This window comes from Pelodiscus sinensis, unplaced genomic scaffold, assembly GCF_049634645.1.
Source record: "Pelodiscus sinensis isolate JC-2024 unplaced genomic scaffold, ASM4963464v1 ctg58, whole genome shotgun sequence".
Classification (NCBI taxonomy): Eukaryota; Metazoa; Chordata; order Testudines; family Trionychidae; genus Pelodiscus; species Pelodiscus sinensis.
In genome coordinates, this window is record NW_027465922.1 from 456002 (window position 1) to 482285 (window position 26284).

General features: G+C 59.2%; 1 protein-coding gene across 1 annotated transcript; it reads right to left on the reverse strand.

The window, feature by feature from the left end:
* Positions 1-12970: 12970 nt before the first annotated feature.
* Positions 12971-25609, reverse strand: LOC102457719 (C-type lectin mannose-binding isoform-like). Its single transcript, XM_075916733.1, has 7 exons — positions 25472-25609; positions 24843-24957; positions 23865-23944; positions 20664-20758; positions 17710-17850; positions 16532-16643; positions 12971-13288 (listed from the first exon to the last, which is right to left on the reverse strand). Exons 2-7 carry the CDS (start codon positions 24932-24934, stop codon positions 13152-13154), a joined length of 657 nt encoding a protein of 218 aa, XP_075772848.1. The 5' UTR covers positions 24935-24957; positions 25472-25609; the 3' UTR covers positions 12971-13151.
* Positions 25610-26284: the final 675 nt, after the last annotated feature.

Here is a 26284-nt window from a genome sequence, read left to right on the forward strand (position 1 = left end):
AACCCTCCGGCTGCTCCAGACCCTCTCCCTGCCGCCCATCCGCCCTTGGCCCTTCCCCCACTGGTCCTCGCCCGGCGCTCCTCTGCCCTGCACCGGCTGCTGGGCGCTTGCCGCCAGCCCCCAGCGTTCCCCGCCCTGCGCCAGGCCGGTCCTCCCAGCGCCTCCGCCTCCGGCCTACGCTTGCCAGGGTGTCTCTGCTGCGCTTTCCCCCTCGCCTCCGGGGGCGCCCGGCCTCTCGCCATCTCGAACGCCCGGGGGTTCCCCTTCTTCCCCCGGAGCGTGGGGTGTCGCGTTACTGGATTGTGAGGGGAGCAGCCGGGTCACTGCTGCGCCCAGAGCGGGTGTTTGCCCCAAAAATAGCACAAAGGGGGCCATGTGGGTGTCGAACGAAAGCTCATGTAACCCCCAAGGAGATGACCTAGATTCCCGGGGCTCTGTCGGCTGGCAGCTCAGGGACAGGCACGCTGAGTTTGCCCTGGCTCCCCTCCCTACCAGGGACAGAGTCTGCCCTGCAACCCACAGGGAGTGAGGTGCCCTCCCAGGGAGTTCAGGAGGGGAAGGAGGAGCCATGGTTGGGGGAGTCTGGAGCCAGCCGGGGCAAGGGGAGGGCGGTTGTGTGGGAGCTAGTGAGCCCCGGGCCTGCATGCAGGGTTCCATGGGAAAAAATAAAGCTGAGTGGGTGGCAGGATCCAGAAGGACCCAGACCTACCCATCACAACCTGTCAGCAGATTGGCCTTAAAGAAGGGAAGCAGGTGGAGAGGGGGCGCTGCACTTATCTTCTACCGATTCCATATAGGCTATTCCTCTAATTGTATAGTAGCTGTATGGGAAGTTCTAAACGTGTTCTCTGTCTGAGGCAGAGCAACGGGCAAGGAAGGCTCAGCCGATGGCTACGCTAGTTAGCAAGGGGACAATGAGGTGCCAATCCACACCTAGCTGTCTGAGTCAGCCCGGATAATGGTTGCTGACTTGGGACACAGGGATAGGTCGATGGACCATGTGACTCTCTCCAGCTTGGAAGAAGCCAGGGAGCGATATAAAGAGTCCGTGTGGCTGACTCCATCTTGGTCTTCAGATCTGCTCCTGACCCCAGAGGCAGCCTTCCAGAGAATCACGAGCCGGAGAGAACTGTGGTCCCATCCTGACATAGGATGTGCACCAGAGACTTTTAAGATATCAGTTTGTAACATCTCTGCTGCGAGCCTGTGTCGAGAACTGGGAGATTCGATGCATGTAACGTACGATACTTTAACAGCCTCACTCTCGGGCTTTCCTTTCTTTTAGTAATAAACCTTGAGGGTCTGTCTACACTACAGCACTAATTCGAACTAACTTAATTCGAATTAGTTAATTCTGGTGGAGCTGCAGGTCTGCCCGCATCCAGGCCTCCACTGTGCGGTGCAGGGCTTGCAAGGACCCCAGGTGCTGGTCCCTGTACTCCTGCTCCGTGCTGGCGGTCCGGAGCAGGCTGCGGGTGCAGGAGCATGTCCCGGGTGGGGTGGTGCGCCCGGCACGAGCAGCTTGTGCAGCTGTAGAGAAGGAAGAGAAGTGGTCAGTTCTCCCTGGGGACGCAGAGGATGATGCCCAGCCCCCTCCCCCACCCCGCGACGTGAGGGTGACCATGTCCTGCACCGTCAGAGCCGCTGTGCTTGTACAGAGGCCATGGTCAGGATGTCTGGCCCTCCCCGGGACTGGGAGCTGCCCCAAGACCGCACCAATGTCCCTGTGCCATGTATAGTGTGGCTGGGGTGGCGGGGGGGGGGGGAGATGTCCCCTACCTCTGTGTAGAGGGGGCGTGTGAAGGGAAAGCATCCTGCTGGGTCCCGCCCCGGGGTCGGGAGTGTGTCAGGTCTCTTCACACACACATGTGCCTATTGGGCCACGGCTCCTGGGTGTCACGCAGCTGGAGCCACCTGCCCAAGGGTGGCATGGCACGTGCACAGGTGTCTGTGTGATCAGTGGGAGGCATGGCCCACGCGTGTGGTCCCTGGTCTCCCTCCCGCCTCCCCCCCCGAACTACTTAATTCGAACTACTTACCCGGTACGGTCTCCCTGGACGACCCTGCCGACTCTGGTGCTGGAACATCTTGTGGAGGCCCCTCCGGTGCGCCAGGGTCAGGGCCCTCCGGTCCCGGCTCGCTGTCCCCCGGGCTGGCACGGACCGCCCCGCCCCCCCGAGAGTCGGTCGAGGGCAGGGAAGTAGGGGCAGGTGGCAGCCCCTGCTGCGGCGCTGCCCCTGGTGGCCATGGCGTACACCTGCCGCAGCTCTTTGATTTTCAGGTGCACCTGCTCCTGGGTGCTCCTGTGTCCCTTTCGGGCCATGGCGGCCGCTATGCGCCCATAGACAACCGCATTCCTCCACCTAGTGTGGAGATCATGGATGTTGGGGGCCTGCCCCCAAACCTCAATGAGGTCCATGACCTCCGCACTAGACCAGGAGGGTGCGCGCCATCTACGGCCCCTGGCTGGCCCCTGGGTGCTGGGGGACTGGGCGGGGGGACGGCTCACTGGCACTGGCTGCCTGGCTCATCCTGCAGCCACTGGTTCGGGGCAGAGACTTCTGGCAGGGCTGGCTCTGGCAAGTGCCGTCTGGCCAGAGTCTACCCCTTTAAGGGCCCGGGGCTGGGGGAGAGGAGAGGAGTTTTCCTGGTTGTGACCAGAGTGGCCACCAGGGCAAGCTGGGGAGGGCTAGCCTCCCACTAGTTCGAATGAAGTGGCTACACAACCCTTAATTCGAACTACTTAATTGGAACTAGGCTTAGTCCTCATGGAATGAGGTTTACCTAGTTCGAATTAAGTTGGAACTAGCAGTTTCTATGTGTAGCGCCTATCAAAGTTAATTCGAACTAACGTCTGTTAGTTCGAATTAACTTTGTAGTGTAGACAGACCCTTAGATTTTAGATTCTAAGGGATTGGCTCAGCGTGATTTGTGGGTAAGATCCGGAGTGTAGATTGACCGGGGATCTGTGGCTGGTTTCTTGGGACCAGAGAACCCGTTCAGGGTTGGTGAGATTGGGTTCTAAAACCCCTCACCTGTGGGCAGGCCCGGGGCCATTTGGGGCACGGATATTGCTGGGGTGTCGGAGGGGTTTTGCTCGTGAGGCTTCAGGCAGGCAGCTGGAGCGCTCAGTGTGACTGGTTTGTGGCCTGTTCGGGAAGGTCTCCAGTCTGGGGGCTGTAAGGAGCCCCAAGTCTGAGCAATTTACCCTGAGCAGACACCCTCAGCCGTGCCCAGACCAGCCCGGTCCGTCACACGGGGTTCCAGCACCCCGTCGCACTCCTCCCCCTTAAGATGGGGCTTGCCTGTTCCCTTGAGTCCCGTTCTCTCTCTGGGATCCGGGACAAAAAGTCAGCCTTCTGGTGGGCCGCTCCCAATCGGTGTCCCACCTTAAAACTGTCGGGTTGTAGAGCCAGGTACCAGCGCGTGACCCTGTCTGAGGGCCTGTCCGTGCCCCGAGAGCCCCCGGCACCCCGGCAGGCCGGCCCTTCCTGCACAGCTCTGTCAGGGGAGCGGCCAGGGCACTAAAATGGGGCACGAACCTCCGGTAGCACCCGGCCCTCCCAATGAGAGCCTGGGCCTGCTGCTGAGTCTGGGGGGGCCAGTCCCAGGTGGCTTCCACCTTGGCCGGCTCCGGCTTCAGCCGGCCGCTCCCCACCTGGTGGCCCAGACACGTCACCTCGGCCATCCCCATCCTGCACTTCCCGGCTTTTACAGTCAGCCCAGCATCCCGGAGACGGCCCAGCCCCTCTTCACTTGGACCACGTGATCCTCCCAGGTCTGGCCAAACACACAGATCTCATCAGTATAAGCCAAAGCAAAGTCCTCCATCCCCCTCAGGAACTGACCCACCAGGGCTGGGAGGGGGCCGGGGCCCCCTTGGGGCCAAAGGGCAGGACCAGGAAGTCAAAGAGCCCTAGTGGGGTGATGAAGGCCGACTTCACCCGGGCCTCTGGGTCCAGGGGCACCTGCCAGTCCCCTGTGGTCAGGTCCATAATAGTGAGGAACTGGGCCCCCCACTTGTCTAGGATCTCACCAGCCCAAGGCATGGGGTCGGCATCGGACGCAGTGATGGCGCTGAGTTCCCGACAGTCCACGCAGAACTGGCTTGTCCCGTCCTTTTTGGGGACCAGCACCACTGGGGGGGCCCAGGGGCTGGAGGAGGCTGGATCCCCCCGAAAACCAGCATGTCCCCCACCTCCCTCTCCAGATCCCGGGCTGCTTTCCCAGTGACCCTGAATGGGGTGCACCAGATGGGGGGATGAGTCCCTGTCTCCACCCAGTGCACGGCCGGGTTAGTGCGCCCAGGCCGGGAGGAGAACAGCTGCTGGTAGGAACACAGCACTTCCTTGCTGGGCCGGGGTGAGCTGGTCCGAGAGGGGGATTGACTCCAGCGGGGCACTAGCCTCGGCCTCGGGGAGGAGACCCCCAGGGGATCCTTCCCCTTCCCCTCCCCCTGCCCACACGGCCAGCACCAGCCTCTCCCCGTCCCAGCACGGCTTCATCATGCTGCCATGGTGCACCTGCTGGTGGAGTTACCCGCACACATTTCTCTGTCCCTTCCACACTGGAGGGCCACACCTTCACCCCGTTCCTAGGGCTCACGGTGCAACCCTGTGAATTTACACCCCCCACACCCAATTCCTAGGGCTCACAGTGTAACCCTGTGAATTTACACCCCCCCACACCCAATTCCTAGGGCTCACGGTGTAACCCAGTGAATTTACACCCCCCCACACCCAATTCCTAGGGCTCACGGTGCAACCCTGTGAATTTCCCCCCCCCCCAATTCCTAGGGCTCAAGGTGCAACCCTGTGAATTCCCCCCCCCCCCCCAATTCCTAGGGCTCACGGTGCAACCGTGTGAATTTACACCCCCCCCAATTCCTAGGGCTCACGGTGCAACCCTGTGAATTTACACCCCCCACACCCAATTCCTAGGGCTCACAGTGCAACCCTGTGAATTTACACCCCCCACACCCAATTCCTAGGGCTCACAGTGCAACCCTGTGAATTTACACCCCCCCCCAATTCCTAGGGCTCAAGGTGCAACCCTGTGAATTTACACCCCCCCCAATTCCTAGGGCTCACGGTGCAACCCTGTGAATTTACTCCCCCCACACACCCAATTCCTAGGGCTCATGGTGCAACCCTGTGAATTTACACCCCCCCCCAATTCCTAGGGCTCAAGGTGCAACCCTGTGAATTTACCCCCCCCCCCCAATTCCTAGGGCTCACGGTGCAACCCTGTGAATTTACACCCCCCCACACCCAATTCCTAGGGTTCAGGGTGCAACCCTGTGAATTTACACCCCCCCACCCTATTCCTAGGGCTCACGGTGTAACCCTGTGAATTTACACGCACACACACACCCAATTCCTCGGGCTCATGGTGCAACCCTGTGAATTTACACCCCTCCTCACCCAATTCCTAGGGCTCACGGTGTAACCCTGTGAATTTACACGCACACCCCCACCCAATTCCTAGGGCTCACGGTGCAACCCTGTGAATTTACACCCCCCTCACCCAATTCCTAGGGCTCACGGTGCAACCCTGTGAATTTACACCCCCCTCACCCAATTCCTAGGGCTCACGGTGCAACCCTGTGAATTTACACGCACACCCCCACCCAATTCCTAGGGCTCACGGTGCAACCCTGTGAATTTCCCCCCCCCCCAATTCCTAGGGCTCAAGGTGCAACCCTGTGAATTTCCCCTCCCCCCCCCCAATTCCTAGGGCTTAAGGTGCAACCCTGTGAATTTACCCCCCCCCCAATTCCTAGGGCTCAAGGTGCAACCCTGTGAATTTACACCCCCCCCCCCAGTTCCTAGGGCTCAGGGTGTAACGACCGGAGGGTTGGTGGGCTCTTTAGCCACTGAAAGAGCCTCACCCAGTCGTGTCCTTCTCCTCTGTGGACTGACAATTCCCAACCAAGCAGAATGCACATGCCAAGCGCACAGGGTCAGCTCACCAATCCAGGTACAGGCAGACTTCCCCTGTTGGCCAGGCAGTATCAGTCTCTCTGGTCTTAGGCCGTATCTCGGAGGTGAGTTCTTCTTTTTCAGGTCTTCCCCCTCCTCCTGGTCCTCTTCCACCTTTGCTTCCTTCTGTTGTTTCTGATCTTTTTTTTTTCCTTCTTGAACCCCAGTTTATATAATGAAACCTGAGTCTTGCTTGGCTTTAACCAATTTTAATATAATTTTACTAACCAATCATAACAAAATGACCTAACCAATCCTACCCCACCACCTTCATTGATTTACACCTGGCTACATTCATTGCACAGCAGACGGGAACCGTTACAAACCAGAAGAGCTCAGACAGTCAAACGATAGGGAAGTGTCACGGGCTGGGGATTCCACAACATCCTCTATTATAAGTGGTTCCCGGCCAGACAGAACGGTGCTACCCACAAATTCCTTTACCCATCTTGAGATCTGTGTCTTTATCTGGTGACAGTGGGGGAGGGGGCTGTCAGGGCAACGTCCCTCCGCACGGCCTGGGGTGACACTTTTTAATACAATGTAGATGGAACTGTGAGGCTGTGACTCCAGGCCTTCCAGTACTGGCTGCTCTTCAGTCTGGCTGCAGACGGCGGCTTTGGTTCCTGCCTAGCACAGCCTTCCAGCATGGCTGCAGAAAAGCCGTATTGTTACAGCGGTGGCCTCGGCTGGGCAGCTCCACTCCAGAGCTCACCCGTTACCTGTCTGACGCCCTGGAAGGGACCGTCCCAGGCCGCCTGCAGCTTGTTCTTCCTCCCGGGATGAGGCGCATCACTTGGTCCCCGGTGGCGTAGGAGCGGGCACGTACCAAGCGGTCGTACCAGGCTTCCTGCCTCCTCTGGGCCTGGGCCTGGGCCGGGTTCTCCCTGGCCAGGCCCATGAGCTCAACAAGCCTCTCCCGGAAGGTCAGTCCGTCCACCACTGACTCGCCATCCGGAGAGGCCTTCCCCTCCCATTCGTCCATTCTGGGGTCCGTCACCCTTCTCCCTACAGCAACTCAACCGGCGAGAACCCCGAGAACTCCCGGGGCACCTCCCTGTATGCAAAGAGCAGGTGGGTGAGTCCTTGTCCCAGTCCTGGGGTGCTGGTCCATGAAGGGTTTCAGCAGTCGTTTGAGCATCCCATGAAACCTCCCCACCAGCCCGTTGGACTGGGGGTGCTACGTGAGGCCCAGGTGAGCTGCACCCCGCACCTCTCCCACAAACACCGAAGCGGGACCCCTGGTCTGTAAGGACCTCCTGGGGGAACCCCATCCTGCTGAAAATGGCCAGCAGTGCATCGGCCTCCGTGTCTGCCTCGGGGGGCAGAGCCACGGCCTCAGGGTGGCGAGCAGCGAAATCCACCCCCACCAGGACGTATTTCTCCCCCGTCCAGGTCGCCCTGCTCAGGGACCCCACTTGATCCTTCTGGAAGGCTCCTCTATGATGGGCAGGGAATATCATGGGCCAGGAACAGCAGCCGGCAGCGGGACCTCTGGGGCACCACCGGCTGCCTCCTCCCCTCCCAGGATTCAGATTGCCCCATTCCCAGGCCAGGAATCCCTTCTCCCGCGGGAATCTCTCCCTGCTGTTCCCCTAGTCAGGATTATTGTAGAATGCATAACTGTAAAATGGAGTCAGTCCGGGTTCCATTTTGTATCTCACCTCAGGAAAATCAGTAAAGTGCCCGCCACTGCCCGGCCTTTGCACCCTTCTCCCTAGCCGACGCACACGGCACAAACCCCGGCACCCCACTCTCTGTTGCTGCGCACGCATTTGATCGGTGCTCTCAGCCCGCTAGACACGGCACACGACCCCTTGTTTTGCACTCAGCTGCTATCCCTGTTTTCCCGCCTCAGAGGGCTTATAAGCTCAGGAAACTCGGGAGCGTCTCTTCGTCTGTCCGAGTGTGTGCAGGTTGTGGGCTCCCCGTGGGGTTCCACCATGTTGCTATTCGTGGATATGTGGCTGGTGAGGCAGGCGTCGGTGCAGTGACCACCGTGTGTGAGAGAACACTCCGCGCATTGGATTACTGGCAGGTAATCTTACCTTACCTACCGGATCGGCCCGCGGAGTCGTAGGTCTGGTGGGAGCCTGATCCAGGAGCCATGCCACGAAGGGAGCGCAGATCCCTCGTCTCCAGGCGCCCGTTCCAGCTGGAAGGGTCTGCTTCGAGGGATCGCCCTGCCGTCCTCCCTCGCAGCTTTCAACTCGCTACGAGGTCACAGGCCTCAGTCGACCTCTTGTATCTGGGATCTGTCTTCTATTTCTTCTGGGGTAGGGTGGGAGCGGTAGAGTTGTGCGGTTGTTGTGCTCTACTATTTTTTTTAAAATACATGGTTAGGCCCTAAACTTGTGTTTGGTCTGATTGTGCCGGCTAATCCAACGGTGACAGAGAGACGTAACACCGGGCCGGATCTGGCTTCTGTGCAGAGACACTCTTAATAGCATAACTGGCCACAGGATAATTGGTTTACCCGAGTCTCTGGGGTAACACTGAGGTCCTCCCACAGGGGCCAGGACCCGGCACCGCCCTGGTCAGCCAGGGCCCTCAGCTTCTCTCAAGAGGGATCCTTACGCAGCTCCGTCTGGAACTCGGCTGCTTGGCTGGTGTTTATGGCAGTGGAGTGTTGTGCCTCAGTTTCCCCACCCCAGGCTGGAGGTATGACGTAGTGCAGGTACCTTGCTGGTTGCTAGGCTGGAGCTGTGGGTGACCCCCACTGGCTGCTGTCTGTACCACAGCCCAGCCGAGTAGCTGATGGGACAGGGAGGGAACCTGTTCGACCAGTTACCTCCCAGGGAGCGGAACAAAGGAAGAAAGGCGGAGTGGAGCCCCTGGCTGGGGGGCAGGGCGGGAAGTTGGGCAGTTTCTGTCTGGTATCATGGAGGAAGCAGCCTAAGCAAGGGGCTGGGATTTAGGGGCCTAGTCTCCCCCATCTCAAGGGGGGCTGAGGCATCCTAAGCCTGCCCTGTAACAAAATTACGTCTATGCTGGGCTGTTCCCTAGAGAAGCAATAAACTCCCTCTGTTCTACTGGCTGGTGCAGTCTGTTTGTGCCATTTCGGGGTGCAGGAGACGAGAGACCCCAACGCGCCGTCACACTGGTGTCAGGAGTGGGATGCACTGCACCCCGTGGATGGAGCTTCCAGCGGCGAGCGACAAGGCGCGGTAGAAGCAAGAGCCCTGGAGCCAGGCGTGCTGGAGACAGAGCGAAGCGGTTCCTGGGAATCGTGGGGCGCTGCAGCACTAGACTGGTGAGTCTGCACCGAGGGGACCAGCGGGCCGATGGCCTACGCCCGACTCTTGAAGGCAGAGCTGGTGGGGCTGTGCAGAGAGAGGAGCTTGCCTGTGCAAAAAGCAGCCAAGGCCCAGCTGATTGCCCGGCTGGAAGAGAAGGACCAGCCATGGGGCCGGGATCCTGTCCCCGTGGGGAGCAGCCAGACCCCTTCTGGGAGAGTCTCAGGCTCCCAGAGGAAGCGGAGCACTGGAGCCCGCTGGACAGACGGGACAGCTTCCCAAGGAAGCCCTGCAAGCCGTAGTCCGTCTAGGGCAGGGGCCAGCCCAGCAGAGCTGCGGCGGCTGGAGATCCAGCTGCGGATGAAGGAATTGGAAGTAGAGGACCGAGAGTCTTTAAAAAGTTTCCATGTAGCTTGCAGGGATTTGGCTCTAGTCACTGTGCCTTTTAATTTCTGTTTAACTAACCTCCTCATTTTTGTGTAATTCCCCTTTTTGAAATTAAATGCCAGGGTGCTGGACTGCTGAGGTGTTCTTCCCACCACAGGAATGTTGAATGTTATTATATTATGGTCACTATTCCCAAGCGGTCCTGTAACGGTTATATCCCGGACCTGATCCTGCACTCCACTCAGGACTAAATCGAGAATTGCCTCTCCCCTTGTGGGTTCCTGCACCAGCTGCTCCAAGAAGCAGTCATTTAAGCCATTGAGAAATTTTATCTCCGCTTCTCTTCCTGAGGTGACATGTATCCAGTCAATATGGGGGTAATTAAAATCCCCCATTATTATAGAGTTCTTTATTTTGGTAGCCTCTCTAATCTCCCTCCGCATTTCAATGTCAGTATCGCTGTCCTGGTCAGGTGATCGGTAATATATCCCTACTGCTCATTTAATATTATTGGAGCATGGAATTACTATCCAGAGCGATTCTATGGAACATGTTGATTCACTTAATATTTTTATTTCGTTTGATTCTACATTATCTTTCACATACAGTGCCACTCCACCACCCACCCGGCCTGCTCTATCCTTCTCATATATTTTATATCCCGGTATGATTGTGTCCCACAGATTTTCCTCATTCCACCAGGTTTCAGTGATGCCTATTATGTCTATCTCCTCATTTAATACGAGGTACTCCAGTTCACCCATCTTATTAGTCAGACTCCTAGCATTTGTGTACAAGCACTTTAAAAATTTGCCACTGCTTATTTGTCTGCCCTTCCCTGATGCATTGGATTCCTTTGTATGCGGTTGTTTGTCTGCTCTGGCCCATGGTTTGCCCTCTCCCCTCCTCTCTTTCCGACTACAGCTTAGAGAATCTCTATCAACGGATTCTCCTCTAAGAGAAGTCTCCCTCCGATTTACGTGCATCTCCGCACCAATCGGCTTCCCCCTCCCCCATCTCTTAGTTTAAAAACTGCTCTACGGCCTTTTTAATGTTTAGTGCCAGCAGTCTGGTTCCACCCTGGTTTAGGTGGAGCCCATCCTTCCTGTATAGGCTCCCCCTCTCCCAAAAGTGTCCCCAGTTCCTAATAAATCCAAACCCCTCTTCCCTACACCATCGTCTCATCCACGCATTGAGACTCTGAAGCTCCGCCTGCCTACCTGGCCCTGCGCGTGGAACTGGAAGCATTTCCGAGAATGCCACCATAGAGGTCCTGGATTTCAGTCTCTTTCCTAGCAGCCTAAATTTGGCCTCCAGGACATCTCTCTTACCCTTCCCTACGTCATTGGTACCGACATGTACCACGACCACCAGCTCCTCCCCAGCACTACCCACAAGTCTGTCTAGATGCCTCGAGAGATCTGCAACCTTCGCACCAGGCAGGCAAGTGACCATACAGTTCTCCCGGTCATCACAAACCCAACTATCTATGTTTCTAACGATCGAATCACCCACTACTAACACCTGCCTCTTCCTAACTGGCATTCCCTCCCCCTCAGAGGTATCCTCAGTGCGAGAGGATACCACAACATCCTCTGGGAGGAGGGTCCCAACTATGGGATGGTTTCCCTCTGCTCCCATTGAATGCTCTGTTCCCTTAAGACTTTCATCCTCCTAAAGAGCACTGGGGCTCTCAGACTGGAGGTGGGACAGTACTACAGTGTCCCGGAAAGTCTCCGCAACATATCTCTCTACCTCCCTTAGCTCCTCCAGTTCAGCCACCCTGGCCTCCAAAGCCCGAACTCGGTCTCTGAGGGTCAGGAGCTCCTTGCAACGGGTGCACACGTATGCCACACGCCCACAGGGCAGGTAATCATACATGTGACTCTCGACGCAATAAACAGGATAGCCCCCACTCTGCTGCTGGGCTTCTGTCTCCATTTTTCTAATGAATAAGTTTAAGTATAAACTGGGATTCTTTTTAAACCTCTGGAATATAGATAATTCTAAGAGTTATGTTTTAAAGAAGGTCAGAAGTCACTGGTGCCCTCTAACCTCTCCCTCTAACCTCCCTCTCCACACTCCCCGTTAGCTGTTCCTGTTCGCAAGCTCCCTGGTCGCTGAGTCACAGGCTTATATACGAATTGCACAGCTCAGAGTGGGGAATGACAGGGACGTAATCCCCAAAAGCAGTTATTCACTTTTAAGTCATGACAACGCTGGGCATGAAAAAATATGGCCATACGCACAGATTAAAAGGTTCTTACCATCACGGTGCTCTCCATAGCCACGTTTTGAACAGCCATAAAGCAGGCCTAAATGTCTCTCTTGTTATAATCCGAAATTTTAAAGCAAGTTGATGCCTGTGTGTATGGTGGGGTGATAAGGAAACTTCTGGCCAAATGGAATGCAGGATGTTTGGTATATAAGTGTGGGGGGGGCATAGAATGAATCTTGTTCCAGAACATTATAGATAAACTGGGGGGGGGGTGCTTCTGGCTGGACAGTTTAAAAGTGTGGGATGCCTTTGATTGGACAGACCGGTGGGGGTTGTGGGTGCTTCTGATTGGACAGACCAAAAGATGGGTTGGACACTGCTTCTCTGATTGGTCAGATCGACCAATTGGTCATCCTGCCGCTAGTGTTTTTCTTTCCTCCCTTTTCTTTAGTCTCTGTTTCTCTCTCTTTTTAGACAGCCTCTCTTATTCCATTTTCCCCTTTTTCTCTCCCCTTTCCTTCTTGTATTTTTAGCATCTCCCTGTTTCCCTCTCTCCCCCCACTTTTTTCTTTCCCTCCCCCCAATTTCTCTGTCTCTGGTGCTAGCTTTGCTCTGTTTCTCTCCCCTTTTCTTCTATTTCTTTTCTTTCTCTGGCACTAGCTTTTTCTTCAGCTTCTCTCTCTTTTTAACCTGCCACACTTATTCCAATTTCCCCCTTTTTGCTATTTCTTTTCTTTTTAGACGGATAAGCCGGCCTCCATTTTCCCCGACCTGGAAAGCGTGCGTCCAACATAACGCCATCACGCCATTTTGGAAGTCGCGTGGTGGAGGGGCCCATGGGAGGCTTAGGAGGCATCACGGGAAAGGGGCAGGGAGAGAGGGGGACCAGGGGCGGGGAAAGGGTAGGAAGAAGGGCGGGAAAGGGGCGTGGCACCTGTCAGAATTGTATGGTGATGAAAGCTATCGAGGTGTTTACTATTCACCAAGTCTCTGTTATCCCAATCAAATCATAGTTCCTGGACTGGGCCAGGGCCTCTAATTCTTCTTGTTTGTTACCCAGGCTTCTCGCATTGCTGTACAAACACCTTAGATATCCAGCTGATCGCCCAACCCTCTGCATTCGAAAGAGAGAGGGACACGCTCAGAGCTGGATGCTCAGGGGACGTTTATTTCACTGCGCTGGGGTTGCGGAGCCGAGCGTGGGGGCGACAGGAGTGGGGGACAGGGTGGGGCTGGAGGGAGGCAGCGTCACACAGCGATGTGCTGCAGCAGGGACCCTGCACCAGGGGCACCGGAGCTGGTCCCCCAGGGGTGCCGGAGAGCTCTGGGTCACTCTCCAGAGGGACCCAATTCACTGCTGGGTGCTGAGGTCTCCCCAGATGCATCGAGATGCCTCCCACGGGATTCTTGCTTACAGATGAACGGGAATTTCCAGTTGCAGGGGTAATCGTGCCATTGGTTAAAACCTAGAAAGACAAACAGCAGTGAGCTGGGGGGGGGCAGGCTGGGCCGTTCCTGCCATAAACAGCCCCTCCCCACCCCGTTCTGTGCCCTGAGGGAAGCTCCCAGCCCCTGGGCCCGGCCCTGAGGAGGGGGCAGGGTGGGGTGGAGCCTGAGCACCCAGAGGGGGCAGCCCCACCCTGCAAAGAGACTTCATGGGAGGGGGACACCCCCTGGCCCAAGTGCTCCTACTCCTGCCCCCAGCCCAGTCACAGGACTGAGGCCAGGGAGAGACCTGCCCCAGGATGAGGGCGCCGTTCCAGGATGGGGCTGCTGTTGGGACTGAAAGTTTTATTCTTTTTATATTCATATTTTAGATTTAATATGTACCAATCGTACAGTAATGAGAGAACCTATTGACACCCCTTTCATATGTTATCAAATTAACCCTTTTAGTTTACAGTCTATTTCTTTGTTGTAAAGTTTAGTGATGGGCCTTAGTAGAGAGAGGGTATGTCTACACTACCCTCCTAGTTCGAACTAGGAGGGTAATGTATGCATACCGCACTTGCTAATGAAGCCCGGGATTTGAATTTCCCGGGCTTCATTAGCATAAGCGGGGAGCCGCCATTTTTAAATCCCCGCTGCTTCGAACCCCGTGTAGCGCGGCTACACGGGGCTCGAACTAGGTAGTTCGGACTAGGGTGCCTATTCCGAACTACCGGTACACCTCGTTTCACGAGGAGTAACGGTAGTTCGGAATAGGACCCTAGTCCGAACTACCTAGTTCGAGCCCCGTGTAGCCGCGCTACACGGGGTTCGAAGCAGCGGGGATTTAAAAATGGCGGCTCCCCGCTTATGCTAATGAAGCCCGGGAAATTCAAATCCCGGGCTTCATTAGCAAGTGCGGTATGCATACATTACCCCGCTAGTTCGAACTAGCGGGGTAGTGTAGACATACCCAGAGAGAGTTTTGGTATTGTGTCTGTGTTAATGAGATTCGAAGAATGTTGAAGGCTAAGGCCTTAATTGCGTGATTTACAATGCATTTTTGCTTTGCCCAGTGCAGATATTGATATTTACCACATAACCTTGAGAATCCTTGTAACATTGCTCGTGTGTGTGAAAAGGGAATGAATGTGTCGAGATAAAGTGCAAAAGTTATTGCTCAGAACCAGACGGCCGAAGAAGGAAGGTTAGCGTGGGCGAAGACTAGACTACCTGGCGTCAAAGAAGCCATCTATAATCACCAGTGTGCACCCATAATAAGGAGTGATAGGATTCTTGACACATTGATGGGCCTTGAAGCGGAACTGGCACCCCAAAGACGATTGATTACAGGATGAGCCTTCAAGAGATGTTTGGGAACGATTGACACCGAAGAGATAACACTCCGGTCACAGGCTGACACAGTGGAATTCATTGACTTCAACAGAGAACAGGATTATAAAAGCAGGGTGCTTGGCCATGGAACTTTGGGTTCATCTTGCCACCAGCTCCTGAGAAGCGTCGGATCAATCAACCGACAAAGGCCCTGTTCTCCTGCTGTGATCGATCTAACTGGCCACTAGATTGGTACAGAATCTGGACTGGTAACTACAACGTCGTCTGGCGGGACTGTGTATGCATGATGATTGTGTGTGAGTGATTGGAAAGCAGACGCGACTGTTGTATTCTCAATAAATGCGGCATATTGTCTTTTCCCCTATAAAGGATCCTGTGTGATTCGTTTAAGCATAACACTGATGCCCCCTCCCTGCTGAACAACTGCCCCAGCCCAGCGCCCTCCATGTCCTGTCTGCTGGGGCGTGGCTGTCCCCATAGGCATGTCTCTGCCCAGAGCCAGTGTTCCCAGGCGGCTGTGTGCAGAGCACAGTCCTCCCTCAGGCCTGTGCCCTGCCCGACTGCCTGCTGTGGGATTCCTGCCCCGGCAGCCAGAGAGCGGGGAGAAGGGCGGCCCTGGGGCAGGGGGAAAGGCGGCCCTGGGGCGGGGCAGGCTCAGCCCCACAGCAGCAGCCCAGGTCACAGGGAGTTCCGCGGGGGGCATGGGCCCTTCTCAGCACCCTCCTCTCTGGGGAGCGGGTTCTGCTGCTGTTTGACTCTGTCCCCATCCAGTCCCGGCAGCCCCGGCTGGGCCCACCTGCCGGTACCTGGCCTGATGGACAGAGCCTGTCACTGAAGACTATGGCAGGACGCACACCTAGGAGGGGCAGAGTTAAGGTTACACGGACAGCCTTGGACAGGCCCTTCCTCATCTTTGCGACCTTCACGTTCCTTCAGCAAAGGTTTTTCAGTGTAATTTATGAACGGTTTGTAAAAGTAACAAATAATTCATGTTTTAGTAAAAGGTTAATCAATTACGCAGAGCCCCGTGGGGCCACTGGTGGCTGCTTGTTATCATCACGTGTCACCATTTAACATGCCAGGCTCATGGCAGGGCCACGCGTATCCCAGGGACAAACAGAGTTGGGGGGAGACCCCGTCCCTACCCCCGAGCCCCCCACAGACCCAGCGCCAATGAGCGGGGGCAGGGGATTCGCTGTGACTCTGGCCCCTCTCCTGTTCTCACCGCTCTGCAAACGGGCCCCTCCTCACCCCCAGCTCTGCCTGGTCCCCGTCGCTGTCCGGCCGTTTCCCTGCCCTGCCGGCTCCGTGAGCAGCCCGGCACTTCCCCCAGCGCCGCCGGCTCCGCTCCCTGGCGGCAGCGTTTGCTGGGGATCCCCTGTGGGTGCCAGGCCCTGGAAACAGCCGGCGCCAACCCTATGGCCTCTCACTAGGCGCCGGCGTGTGGGCGACTCCGCGGCAGGGAGCTCTGGCCCTGAAATCCCTGCGTGCCCCCGTGTGCCCAGCGCAGCCTGTGCGGCCCCTAGTGCCCTGGGGTAGGGGGAAGGGGGGGCTCAGAGCCAGCAGGCTGGAACAGTGCAGCAGAGCCCCCCGTGCGACCGTGTGTGTGTGTGTGTGTGTGTGTGTATATACACATGTGCGTATATTTGTGTGAGTGTGCATGTATGTGTGTGCATGTGCGTGAACACACCCAAGGGAGCTGGGGGCAGCAGTGTCACAAGGTCACACCAGGGCCCCCCCCCCCCGTCTGGGCAGACAGGTGCCGGGGCAGAGGAGCCCTCCCCGGTGGGGGCAGGAGAGACAGAGGAGTCGGGGTTGGTCCTGCAGTGCGCTGGGGCAGCCGGATCCGTGTCTCAGGGCCTGTGGGCAGAGCGCGGCCGGGGGGGGAGGTGGGGGGGCGGAGAGGGGCTGAGCTTCTGGCTCACCTGGTTTTTCCAGCGCCACGCAGTGCTCCCCTTTACTTGGAGGGTCAGGCTGCCCTGGAGCCCAGCTGTAGAATTTGGCCGGGGTCCGATCCGTCCATTTCCAAAAGTGTTGCTGCAGAGACAAAGGGCGGAGACCCCGTGAATCCCATGGTCCCAGTGACGGGCCCAGAGCCAGAGGCCCCAGGGCAGGACCCAGCCAGCCCTTGGAAGCATGAAAATCACCAGCCAAGGGAGAGTCGCCAGACCCCTTTCCCCCCCACCACCTGCCACCCTCACGGGGCTGCCCCCCAGCTGCGTGTCCATCTCCGGCCCCCTGCAGGCTAAGCCAGGCACTGCCCCTCAGGGACACACGGCCGGCCCCATTGTCTGTGTCCCCCCACGGCTGTGAGGGTCCCACAGCCACCCCCCGACAGTGGCTGCTCCCCACTGCGGAGCTCAGGGCTGCGGCTCTGGGGGCGCTGGGCAGTGCTGGGGTTGCTCTGTGACGTGCCCAGCCGGTCCCTGGCTCTGGCGCTTTGTCCCCAGGGAGCAGGGAGGCACCAAGAGCCATCGGGCGCGGTTAGCGGGTGGCACCAGCCTGTGGGTGGGGGGAGCCTCCTGCAGGAGTCTGTGCCGCCCCCCCCCGCCTGCGCTCTGGGTGCTTATTGCTCTGCCCCCCCCGGCCGGCCAGCAGGGCCAGCAGCACCTGCCGGGCGCCCAGCCTGAGGGCATCCCCGAATGCCCCCTACAAGGCCGGGAGCTGAGGTGCCTCTGGCCAGTGGACCCCCTCCCTCCGGCCAGGCCCAGCAGAGAACCCACAGGCCCCCCCCAGGCTCTGCCGGCCCCGCACTGTTCCCTCAGCCTGAGGGGCTGCCCCTTGCCCGTGCCCTCGTCTAGACGTCTCATCTCGTCTCGTCTCCGGAGGGGGGTGACTCGTGGCCTGGGCTGAACAGTCGGAGCCCAACAGGCCTGGGCCGAGTGTCACTGTGGATGTCAGTCACAGCGGGCTGGGCTCTGCGCCGGGTGTTGGGCACTGACCCTGGGACTGACATCGCAGGCGGCTGTAGCCTGTTTTCACCCCATCCTACAGGAGATCCTGCTCTCATGGGACCCCCCCAGCCCACTACAGCCCCCCACTGAGCAGGGAACAGAGCCAGGGCTGGGAGGGGCCGCAGGCGGAGCAGGCGCCAGACACTCACATGAGAAGGGTCCGAGAGTCCGATCCAGACGGGTCCATTCTGTTCTGGGTGCTGCGTGACATAGTCGGCCAGCATGTTATTTTCTCCGGCGCTGAGAATGGAGACGAGGTGAGTCTCCCGCCCATTGTCCTGGCACTCGCTCTGGGCCAAGAAGAGACAACGCCAGTTACCCCATTTCTGCCCCCCAGGGAGCAGCAGGGGCGAGTCCAGACAGCAACTTACCTGTCTAGCCCACCTTAACCAACCCTAAGGGTCTGTCTTCACTAGCCACCCTAGTTCTAACTAGGGAGGCTAAAGCAGGCATTCGAACTTGCAAATGAAGTCCGGGATTTAAATATCTCGGCTTTATTTGCATGTTCCTGGGCGCCGCCATTTTTAAATGCCCGGTAGCTCGAACTCCCTACCTGTGGCTACACTCAGCAATGAGGAGTAATGCTAGTCCAAATTAGGGGCTTTAGTTTGAACTACCTAGGCTGTGCCACGTGTATCCATGGGCAGGGAGTTCGAACTACCGGGCATTTAAAAATGGTGGCGCCCGGGAACATGCAAATAAAGCCCGGGATATTTAAATCCCAGGCTTCATTTGCAAGTTCGAATGCCTACATTAGCCACTGTGACGGACCCACGGGGGGTCCGCACTATCGGGGGGGGAGATCCGCCCCTCCCGGAGATGGAGGAAGCGAGCGGCCAAAGCGGTCGGCCGCTGCAGCCGTGATCCCCGGCTCGGCCAGGTTGGTGCAGCACAGGGGCACGGCGCTGGGCCCTCGCCCTGGAGGGGGCCAGGAGATGCTGTTGCTCCCTGGCCAGAAGAGCAGCTAGGACAGCGTGCTTTGAGACGCGCTGAGGGCAGGGCCCCCAGCGTAATGCAGTCGGCGGCAGCCCCGCAGGATGTAGGAGGGGCAGAGCCCTGTCACCCGGCGTACATCCCTGGGCCGCTTGAAAAATGTCTGGGGCCCTGGTGTGGGGGGGCAGGGAGAGACCGGCGTCGGACGGGACTCCGGGAGAAGAGTCTACCCCCGTGCTCGCAGGGGACCCTGGGATTGCCCAGACGGCCCCAAGAGCACCCAAGAAGGGGTAAGGACCCCCGAGGACCCGCAGGGTCCGGCTCCACGGGGTAGGAGAAGGAAGGTGTGGTGTGGTTTTGGTGCCCGTGGGCAGATGGGTTAAGGGGCTAACCCCCATCCGCCGTGCAAGGGGAGCAGCGCGCCCCGCACTTAGGGCCCCGGGCTGGGACCTGGAGGAGAGGGTGGGCCCGGGTCCCCCTTTCCCCAAGTCTCTCCTTGAACACAACGTGACGCCCCCAGGTGGGAGTTAGCCCGCACGCGGGCCAGACGTACAGACCAGAGCCGCGTCCGGACCCCCACGTCAGTGGGAATCACTGAACCCCTTCGGGAGAGGGGAGGGTGATCGCACCAGCAGGGCCGAGCCTGAAGAGACACGGACCCAATAGCAGGACGCCGGCCAGGCGGTGGGTTCGTGGACCCTCCCCCTCCCCTTTACGGACGGGAAGGGGTGACCGCACCCTGAATACCCGCTGGCCCCGTCACACCACCCTACTTCGAACTAGGGGGCTAGTGTAGACATACCCTAAGGGACTTGCTGTGGGGCCCATCAACTCTGTCCTGGACTGGGAATGGGCGACGGGAGGGATCCCAGGATGGTTCCCTGCTCTGTTCCCTCTCTCTGGGGCACCTGGCCCTGGGCACCGTGGGCAGCCAGGATGCTGGGCTGATGGGCCTGTGCTCTGACCCCGTCTCGCCGCTCTTAGGTTCTTACAAACCGAAAACGTGCCCCCGCGGCTCAACGGCCAGCGAGAGGCCCAGCGAGAGGCCGACAGGCAGCCTCGGGCGGCACAATGAATCCGAGGGAGCAAGAGAGAGCGGAGCAGAAACTGGGACAGCGGCGTGTAAACGTGTCATTAGGGAGGCGAAAGGGAGCCTGAGGAGCAGCTCTGTACAGCCGGGCCCCAGGCAGAGCCCAGACCGGAGCCGGGCCTCGGAGGTGGCGAATCTGGGAACCTCGCCCGCCCCGGGGCGGCCCTGGGGGAGGTTTTAGGAACAAGCTGTGACAGCGCGGCAGGGAGACTCCAACCCTGCACCCCCATCCACAGCCGGGGGTGACTCTCAGCCCAGCCCAGCCCCCTTCCCCCGATACTCAGCCCACCCCTCCCCCACCCAGCGCCCTTCCTCCGATACTCAGCCCACCCCTCCCCCACACAACGCCCTTCCCCCGATATTCAGCCCACCCCTCCCCCACACAACGCCCTTCCCCCGATATTCAGCCCACCCCTCCCCCACACAGTGCCCTTCCCCCGATAATCAGCCCACCCCTCCCCTGCCCAGTGCCCTTCCCCCGATACTCAGCCCACCCCTCTCCCGCCCAATGCCCTTCCTCTGATACTCAGCCCACCCCTCCCCCACCCAGTGCCCTTCCCCCGATACTCAGCCCACCCCTCTCCCGCCCAATGCCCTTCCTCTGATACTCAGCCCACCCCTCCCCCACCCAACGCCCTTCCCCCGATACTCAGCCCACCCCTCCCCCACCCAACGCCCTTCCCCCGATACTCAGCCCACCCCTCCCCCACCCAACACCCTTCCCCCGATACTCAGCCCACCCCTCCCCCACCCAACGCCCTTCCCCCGATACTCAGCCCACCCCTCCTCTGCCCAACGCCCTTCCCCCGATTCTCAGCCCACCCCTCCCCCACCCAACGCCCTTCCCCCGATACTCAGCCCACCCCTCCTCTGCCCAACGCCCTTCCCCCGATACTCAGCCCACCCCTCCCCCACCCAACGCCCTTCTCCCGATACTCAGCCCACCCCTCCTCTGCCCAACGCCCTTCCCCCGATTCTCAGCCCACTCCTCCCCCGCCCAGCGCCCTCCCTGATATTTAGCCCAACCTGGCTCTGCTCAGGCCCCAGCCCAGCCCTGACCCCGCTGCCCCAGCCTCTCACCTCGGCCCCCTGCCAGGTTCTGTGTTGGGTGAACAGCCCGTAGCAGTTGCCTTGGTAGCTCATCCATCCTCTGGGGCAGGACGTGGCGCGTGGCTCTGCAGAGAGAGGGGCCGGGGGGGAGGCCCAGTGGTTAGACCCTGGGTCGGGGGCGCGAGCGTTTCTCCCCCAGGGACACTGGCACCGGGAGCGTTTGGGGCTTGGCCGGCTGGGGAGCCTCCTGGCCCTGGGGCTGCGGGAGAAGCCGGGTCTGCCCAGACCCCACGGCCGCAGAGCGGAGCCCTGGGTCTCTGGTCTGAACGGGGCATGGGCCCCGTTGCCCCTTGGCCCGTTCAGAAGCCAGGAAGCAGGGCCCTGGGGGGTGGCTCGTAGCCCTCCCCCGCCCCGCCCCGGACAGCAGGGATGGTGGGGGAAGCCGTCACCTGGGGAGGGAAATCCCGAATCTGTGGCCCCGCCCACAGCCGCCCCGTCCACAGGAGGTTTCAGTTCGGCTGCCCTGGGCCCCGCACTGGGAGGTTGTGGAATCCCCATCGCTGGGGATATCGAAGAGCAGGTTGGATAAATGTCTCTCCGGGATGCTCTAGACGGTGCTGGGTCCTGCCATGAGGGCAGGGGACTGGACCCGATGACTCTCGAGGTCCCGTCCAGTCCTAGTGTCTGTGATTCTATTCCAGAGAGGCAGCAAGCGGGCGGGGGGGGGGGGGGGGGGGGCGGGATTGACTAGTCGACGAATCAATGCTTAGCGAATAGTCAGCGAGTCAACTAGTCGGTAACATCCCTGGCACCGACCTGGCGGCCGGCTCCTCCGTCCTGCCCCCCCCTCCCTGCCCACTGCACTCGGCTTCTCCGTGGCGGTGGGAAGCAGACGGCCCCGCCCCAGGGCGCCCCGTTTCCCCCCTGCTGAGAAGGGGTGGGGGCCTCCAGCGCGTGGGTCACTGGGGAGGGCTGCTCTAGGCCCCAGCCCCCTTCAGGACTGCACTGTGCCACCCCTACTCCACCCCAGGTCCTGCGCCCTCCCCACAGTCTCCCGCTTCTCTTCCCTCCCCCTCCCTGTTCACCCCTTTCCAGCCAAGCCCCTCGACCAAAATGTTGCAATGACATTTAAACTGCCACCTCCCCCGCCATCTACAGTTTTGTTCCAAAGACAATGGAGCGTGTTTCCAGGGCACACGTGATGGGGACGACTGGACACGCAGAAGGTACCTAATTAAAAGCGCTAATTTCGGGCTAGACCGTGTCAGTCACAGGGGTTGCTCTCCCTGGAATCTGGCGGAGATTCAGTGTAAAAGCTCGGCAGCGGGGCCGGGCGGCTGTCCTGCGGCACTCGGGATCCCTTCGCACGGGATACGCGCTGCCGCCCTCCTCTCTCGGCATTTTGGGTTTCGCAGCAGATTTAATATTTGAAAGACGCTTTAACACAAGGGCACTGGCTTAAATTAAGTGTCGGGGCTTTGCCGGCTCATTGGCGCGATGGCTGCACTACAGAGTATTGTGGGCAAATGGCCGTTCTCCAAACCCCCTTTGCTTCCGTGCACACGGCTCTGCTGTTCTTCCGACAGCAAATCGAAAGCGCAGAAGGGTTTTCCGGCGTTGGTGACGCTCTTTCTACGAGGAAGGGGCCTTTTTGCCAAAGAGCAATTTCGCAGAGAGGCGTGTGTGGGCGGGGAGAGGGCGTTTTCAGAAGGAGGGGAAAGAGTTAACAGCCCAGGTGCCCAATGGTGACGCCGACGGACAGTCTGCGCCCCGGGGCACGTGCCTGTTCAAAGGCTACAGGCAGGGTCAGCACCGCGGTGGGAGCGGCGTGTAGCAATAGGGCTTTTCTCTAGTCATGTTGGGAGGCCTGTGCTAGGCCTGAACCAAAGCCGCCTTCTGCAGCCAGACTGAAGGGCAGCAGCCATTAGCTGTAGGCCTAGAGCAGTGGTCCCCAACGCGGTGCCCGCGGGCGCCATGGTGCCCACCGGGGCATTTGTGTGCGCCCGCCAACAACCTGGGCCGGCCCCGCCCACGGCACATGGGAGGCGCCGACCCCAGGCGTGTGACACGCACCGGTGCCGGGTGCGCGGTGCTCGGTGCTCGGGCGGCGCTGGTGCCAGCCCCAGGCACGCGGATCGGGCGGCAGCACCAGCCCCGGGCCCACGGCACAAGGCGCTCGGGTGACCCCAGCCCCGGCCCTAGGGCACATGCCGGCGCCGGGTGCAAAGGCATCCCAGTCCCCTGGCATGCCCCCGGGCACCCGGTGCAGCCCCACCTCCTGGGCACCCGGGAGCCTCTAAAGGTTGGGGACCACTGGCCTAGAGACACATACTCACATCCATTGAAATTGTATTACAAAGTGTCACCCCAGGCCGTGCGGAGGGACGTTGCCCTGACAGCTCCCCCCATCACCAGATAAAGACACAGATCTCAAGATGGGCAAAGGAAACTCACATAACATCATTCTGTCTGGCCAGGAACTGCTTATCCACAGAGGATGTGACACTGCCCTATCGTTTGACTGTCTGAGCTCTGTCTGGTTTGTAACGGTTCCTGTCTGCTGTGCAATGAATGTAGCCAGGTGTAAATCAATGAAGGTGGTGGGGTAGGATTGGGTAGGTCATTTTGTTATGAACATTATACTAAAATAATTGCTTACGGTCTAGCTAAGCAAGACTCGGGTTTCGTTATATAAACTGGGCTCCAAGGAGGGGAGCAGGGAGAAGGAGGGAAGTAACAGAAGCAGAAGGAAAGAAGCAAAGGCTGGAAGACCCGGGACCCCAAGAGAAGGGAGAAGACCTGGAAAGAGGAACTCACCTCCGAGACCCAGCCTACGACCAGAGAGACGGACCTTGCGGGGGAAGTCGCCTGCACCCAGATTGGTGAGCATGACACTGCGCTTGGCATGTGCATTCTGCTTGGTTGGGAATTGTCAGTCCACAGAGGAGAAGGACACGACTGGGTGAGGCTCTTTCAGTGGCTAAAGACCCCGCCAGCCCACAGGAAGATGCCCCTGAGCCCTAGGAATGGGGTACGGGTGGGTGTGTAATAACCAGGGCTGCACCTTGAGCCCTAGCAGCTGGGTAAAGGCCTGTGTCCCCGTATGGATGGGATAGAGAAATTTGTGCAGGTAACACTGGCAGCTCCGAGGGAAATGGAGCCACGTCCCAGCTCCTACCATGGCAACCAGCCCCCGGGGGCTCCGGCTCGAGGGGCCGGGCCGGGACTCACCTGCCAGCGCGGGGCTGCAGACCAGGCAGCCGAGGAGGCAGAGGGTGACGAAGGCGACTGGCCCCATCTTCTCGCTGCCCCTGGGGAGCAAACACACAAGGGAGATGGGCCAGGAGAGCTGGAGACACCCCCAGGAGCACCCCTCCCCCTCCCATGGGGCAGTTCATGGGGGGGCAGAGGTGGGGCTGTTCTCTGGGGGCCTGGCCGGGCTGGAAGGGCCTGAGGAATCCTGCCCCACACCCACCGCTCGGAGCCCATCTCCCTCGGCGCACGGGGCCCTTCTGCTCCCCCTCACTGCGCCGAGCCTGAGGGGCAGAACCGGGCCCCCAGCCTGGGGCAGGTCCCAGCTCCCCACGGCCAGACTCTCCCCGAGCCAGGGCTGCGGGTGGGGAGGAGCCGGGGACCAGGCGTGTCCTGAGTCGCTCCCGGGGCCTTTGGTTCCAGGCAAGGGGGTCCCATTGGAGAGCCAAGCGGGTCTCAGCAGGGGCATTTGCCACCTCCCGCTGCCCCTCCCCTGGGCTGGGGGTGGCCCCTGCCCACGTGGCCCCACACGAGGGACGTGGAGGGCGGCGGGGGAGGGACAAGGCTGGAGGAGGCACCGCTGCCCCGGGGTGGAAGTCGGTCTGTGTGCTCGTGGCTGGAGTGTCAGTGGCAGGAGCCGCCCTCTGCCCCGCACCCCGGACTGGAGAGCGGGCTTCCTGCTGGGAACCTGGAGCCCCTCGAGTTCTCAGCCAGCTCCTGGCCCAGGAACCCCTGAGTCCCGCCAGGGCCTTCCCCACCCGCAGGGGGTGAGCCCCAGGGGAACGGCCCGCTCCAGGGCCCGAGTCTGGGGAGCCGACCCCCTGGGCTTGGGCGGGGGGGGGAGGAGGGATAGTTATTGTAGACAGCTGTGGGGCTGGGATTCCCGTCCCACCCCAGGGACTGGCTGCCCCCAAGGGCTCTGCATGGAGGGAAGGGACCAGAGGGGCAGGGACTCACCTGTCCGTGTGTCCGTCTGCTTGTCCGTCTGTCTGGGTGGCCGGTCCGGAACACTGGGGGCTGGTGTCCAGCCGGTGCAGGGTCCCAGGCATTTATAGCCCTGCAGGGGGCGGGGCTGGGGGAAGGGGGAGGAGCAAGAATGTGGAAATGGGACCAGTGACCACACAGCTGAGAGATGGCAATCTGCCCCTCCCCCGCTCAGTTTCTGTGATGGACCGGGCCGTGTCTGGGCACAGCTGAGGGCGTCCGCTCAGGGTGAATTGCTCAAATTCGGGGTTCCTTACAGCCCCCAGACTGGTGACCTCTCCAAACAGGCCACAAACCAGTCCCACAGAGCACTTCAGCTGCCTGCCTGAAGCCTCACGAGCAAAACCCCTCCGACATCCCAGCAATATCCGTGCCCCAGATGGCCCCGGGCCTCATACACCGGTGGGGGGTCCTAGCACCCAATCCCACCTACCCCGAACAAGTTCTGTCCGGTTCCAAGAAACCAGCCACAGATCCCTGGTCAATTTACCCTCTGGACCTTACCCACAAATCACGCTGGGCCAATCCTTTAGAATCTATATCTAAAGGTTTATTATCACAAGAAAGAAAAGCATGAGAGTGAGGTTGTTAAAGTACAGTACGTTACATGCACCGAATCTCCCAGTTCTCGGTGCAGGCTCTAGCAGAGATGTTACAGCTGCTGGTTTAAAAGTTCTTATTGCACATCCTAGGATCAGGATGGGTTCACAGGTCTTCCGGGCTCTTCGATCCCTGCAGTGCTGCCTCTGGGATGAAGTGCTGAGCTGAGTCCAAAATGGAGACGGCCACATGGCCTATTTATCCCTCCTTCCTGGTCTCTTCTTGGCTGCAGCAGGTCACCTGGCCATCGGCCTATCCCTGTTCCCTGCTGGTAGCCCTCAGGTGTCAGCCCTCATTCCCGAGGTGTGTCCTTGGCCCATCGAGTGCCATTGTCCCACAGGGCCTCGCTAATTAGCATGTCCACAGGCCAGGCTCTGCCCAATGCTCAACCACACACAGAGAAACATTTGGCACTCGTACAAAGTACAATCTTATACTTTCACACACAGATATTAAACAATCACGAGTGGCATATCTAGAATCAGCAGACAGGAAGCTTCTATTCGACATCTCACATGGCCCTCTCTATCCCACTTTTGGGGCCAACACCCCCCATGGGTGCAGCAGTGACCTGGCTGCTCCCCTCAAAATCCAGTAACATGACACCACGGTTCTATGATTCTGTGTGGCCTCACCAAAGGAGAATAAAGGGGAATAATGACATCTCTAGATCTGCTGGCAACGCTCCTCCTAATGCACCTAATATGCCATTCGCCTTCTTGGCTACCAGGGTGTCCTGTTGACTCCTCTCCAGCTTCTCGTCCACTGGAATCCCCAGGCCCTTGTCTGCTGAAAAGGAACCTCTCCCGACCCCG

What these genes read in the sequence shown, in the direction of transcription:
- LOC102457719 (XM_075916733.1), bottom strand. Translation starts at nt 24,934, where the DNA reads ATGCCTGGGACCCTGCACCGGCTGGACACCAGCCCCCAGTGTTCCGGA. An exon ending in CTGCAGCCCCGCGCTGGCAG is followed by an intron (nt 20,759 to 23,864) that starts GTGAGTCCCGGC and finishes CTCTCTCTGCAG; the next exon opens with AGCCACGCGCCACGTCCTGC. An exon ending in GAACCTGGCAGGGGGCCGAG is followed by an intron (nt 17,851 to 20,663) that starts GTGAGAGGCTGG and finishes TTCTTGGCCCAG; the next exon opens with AGCGAGTGCCAGGACAATGG.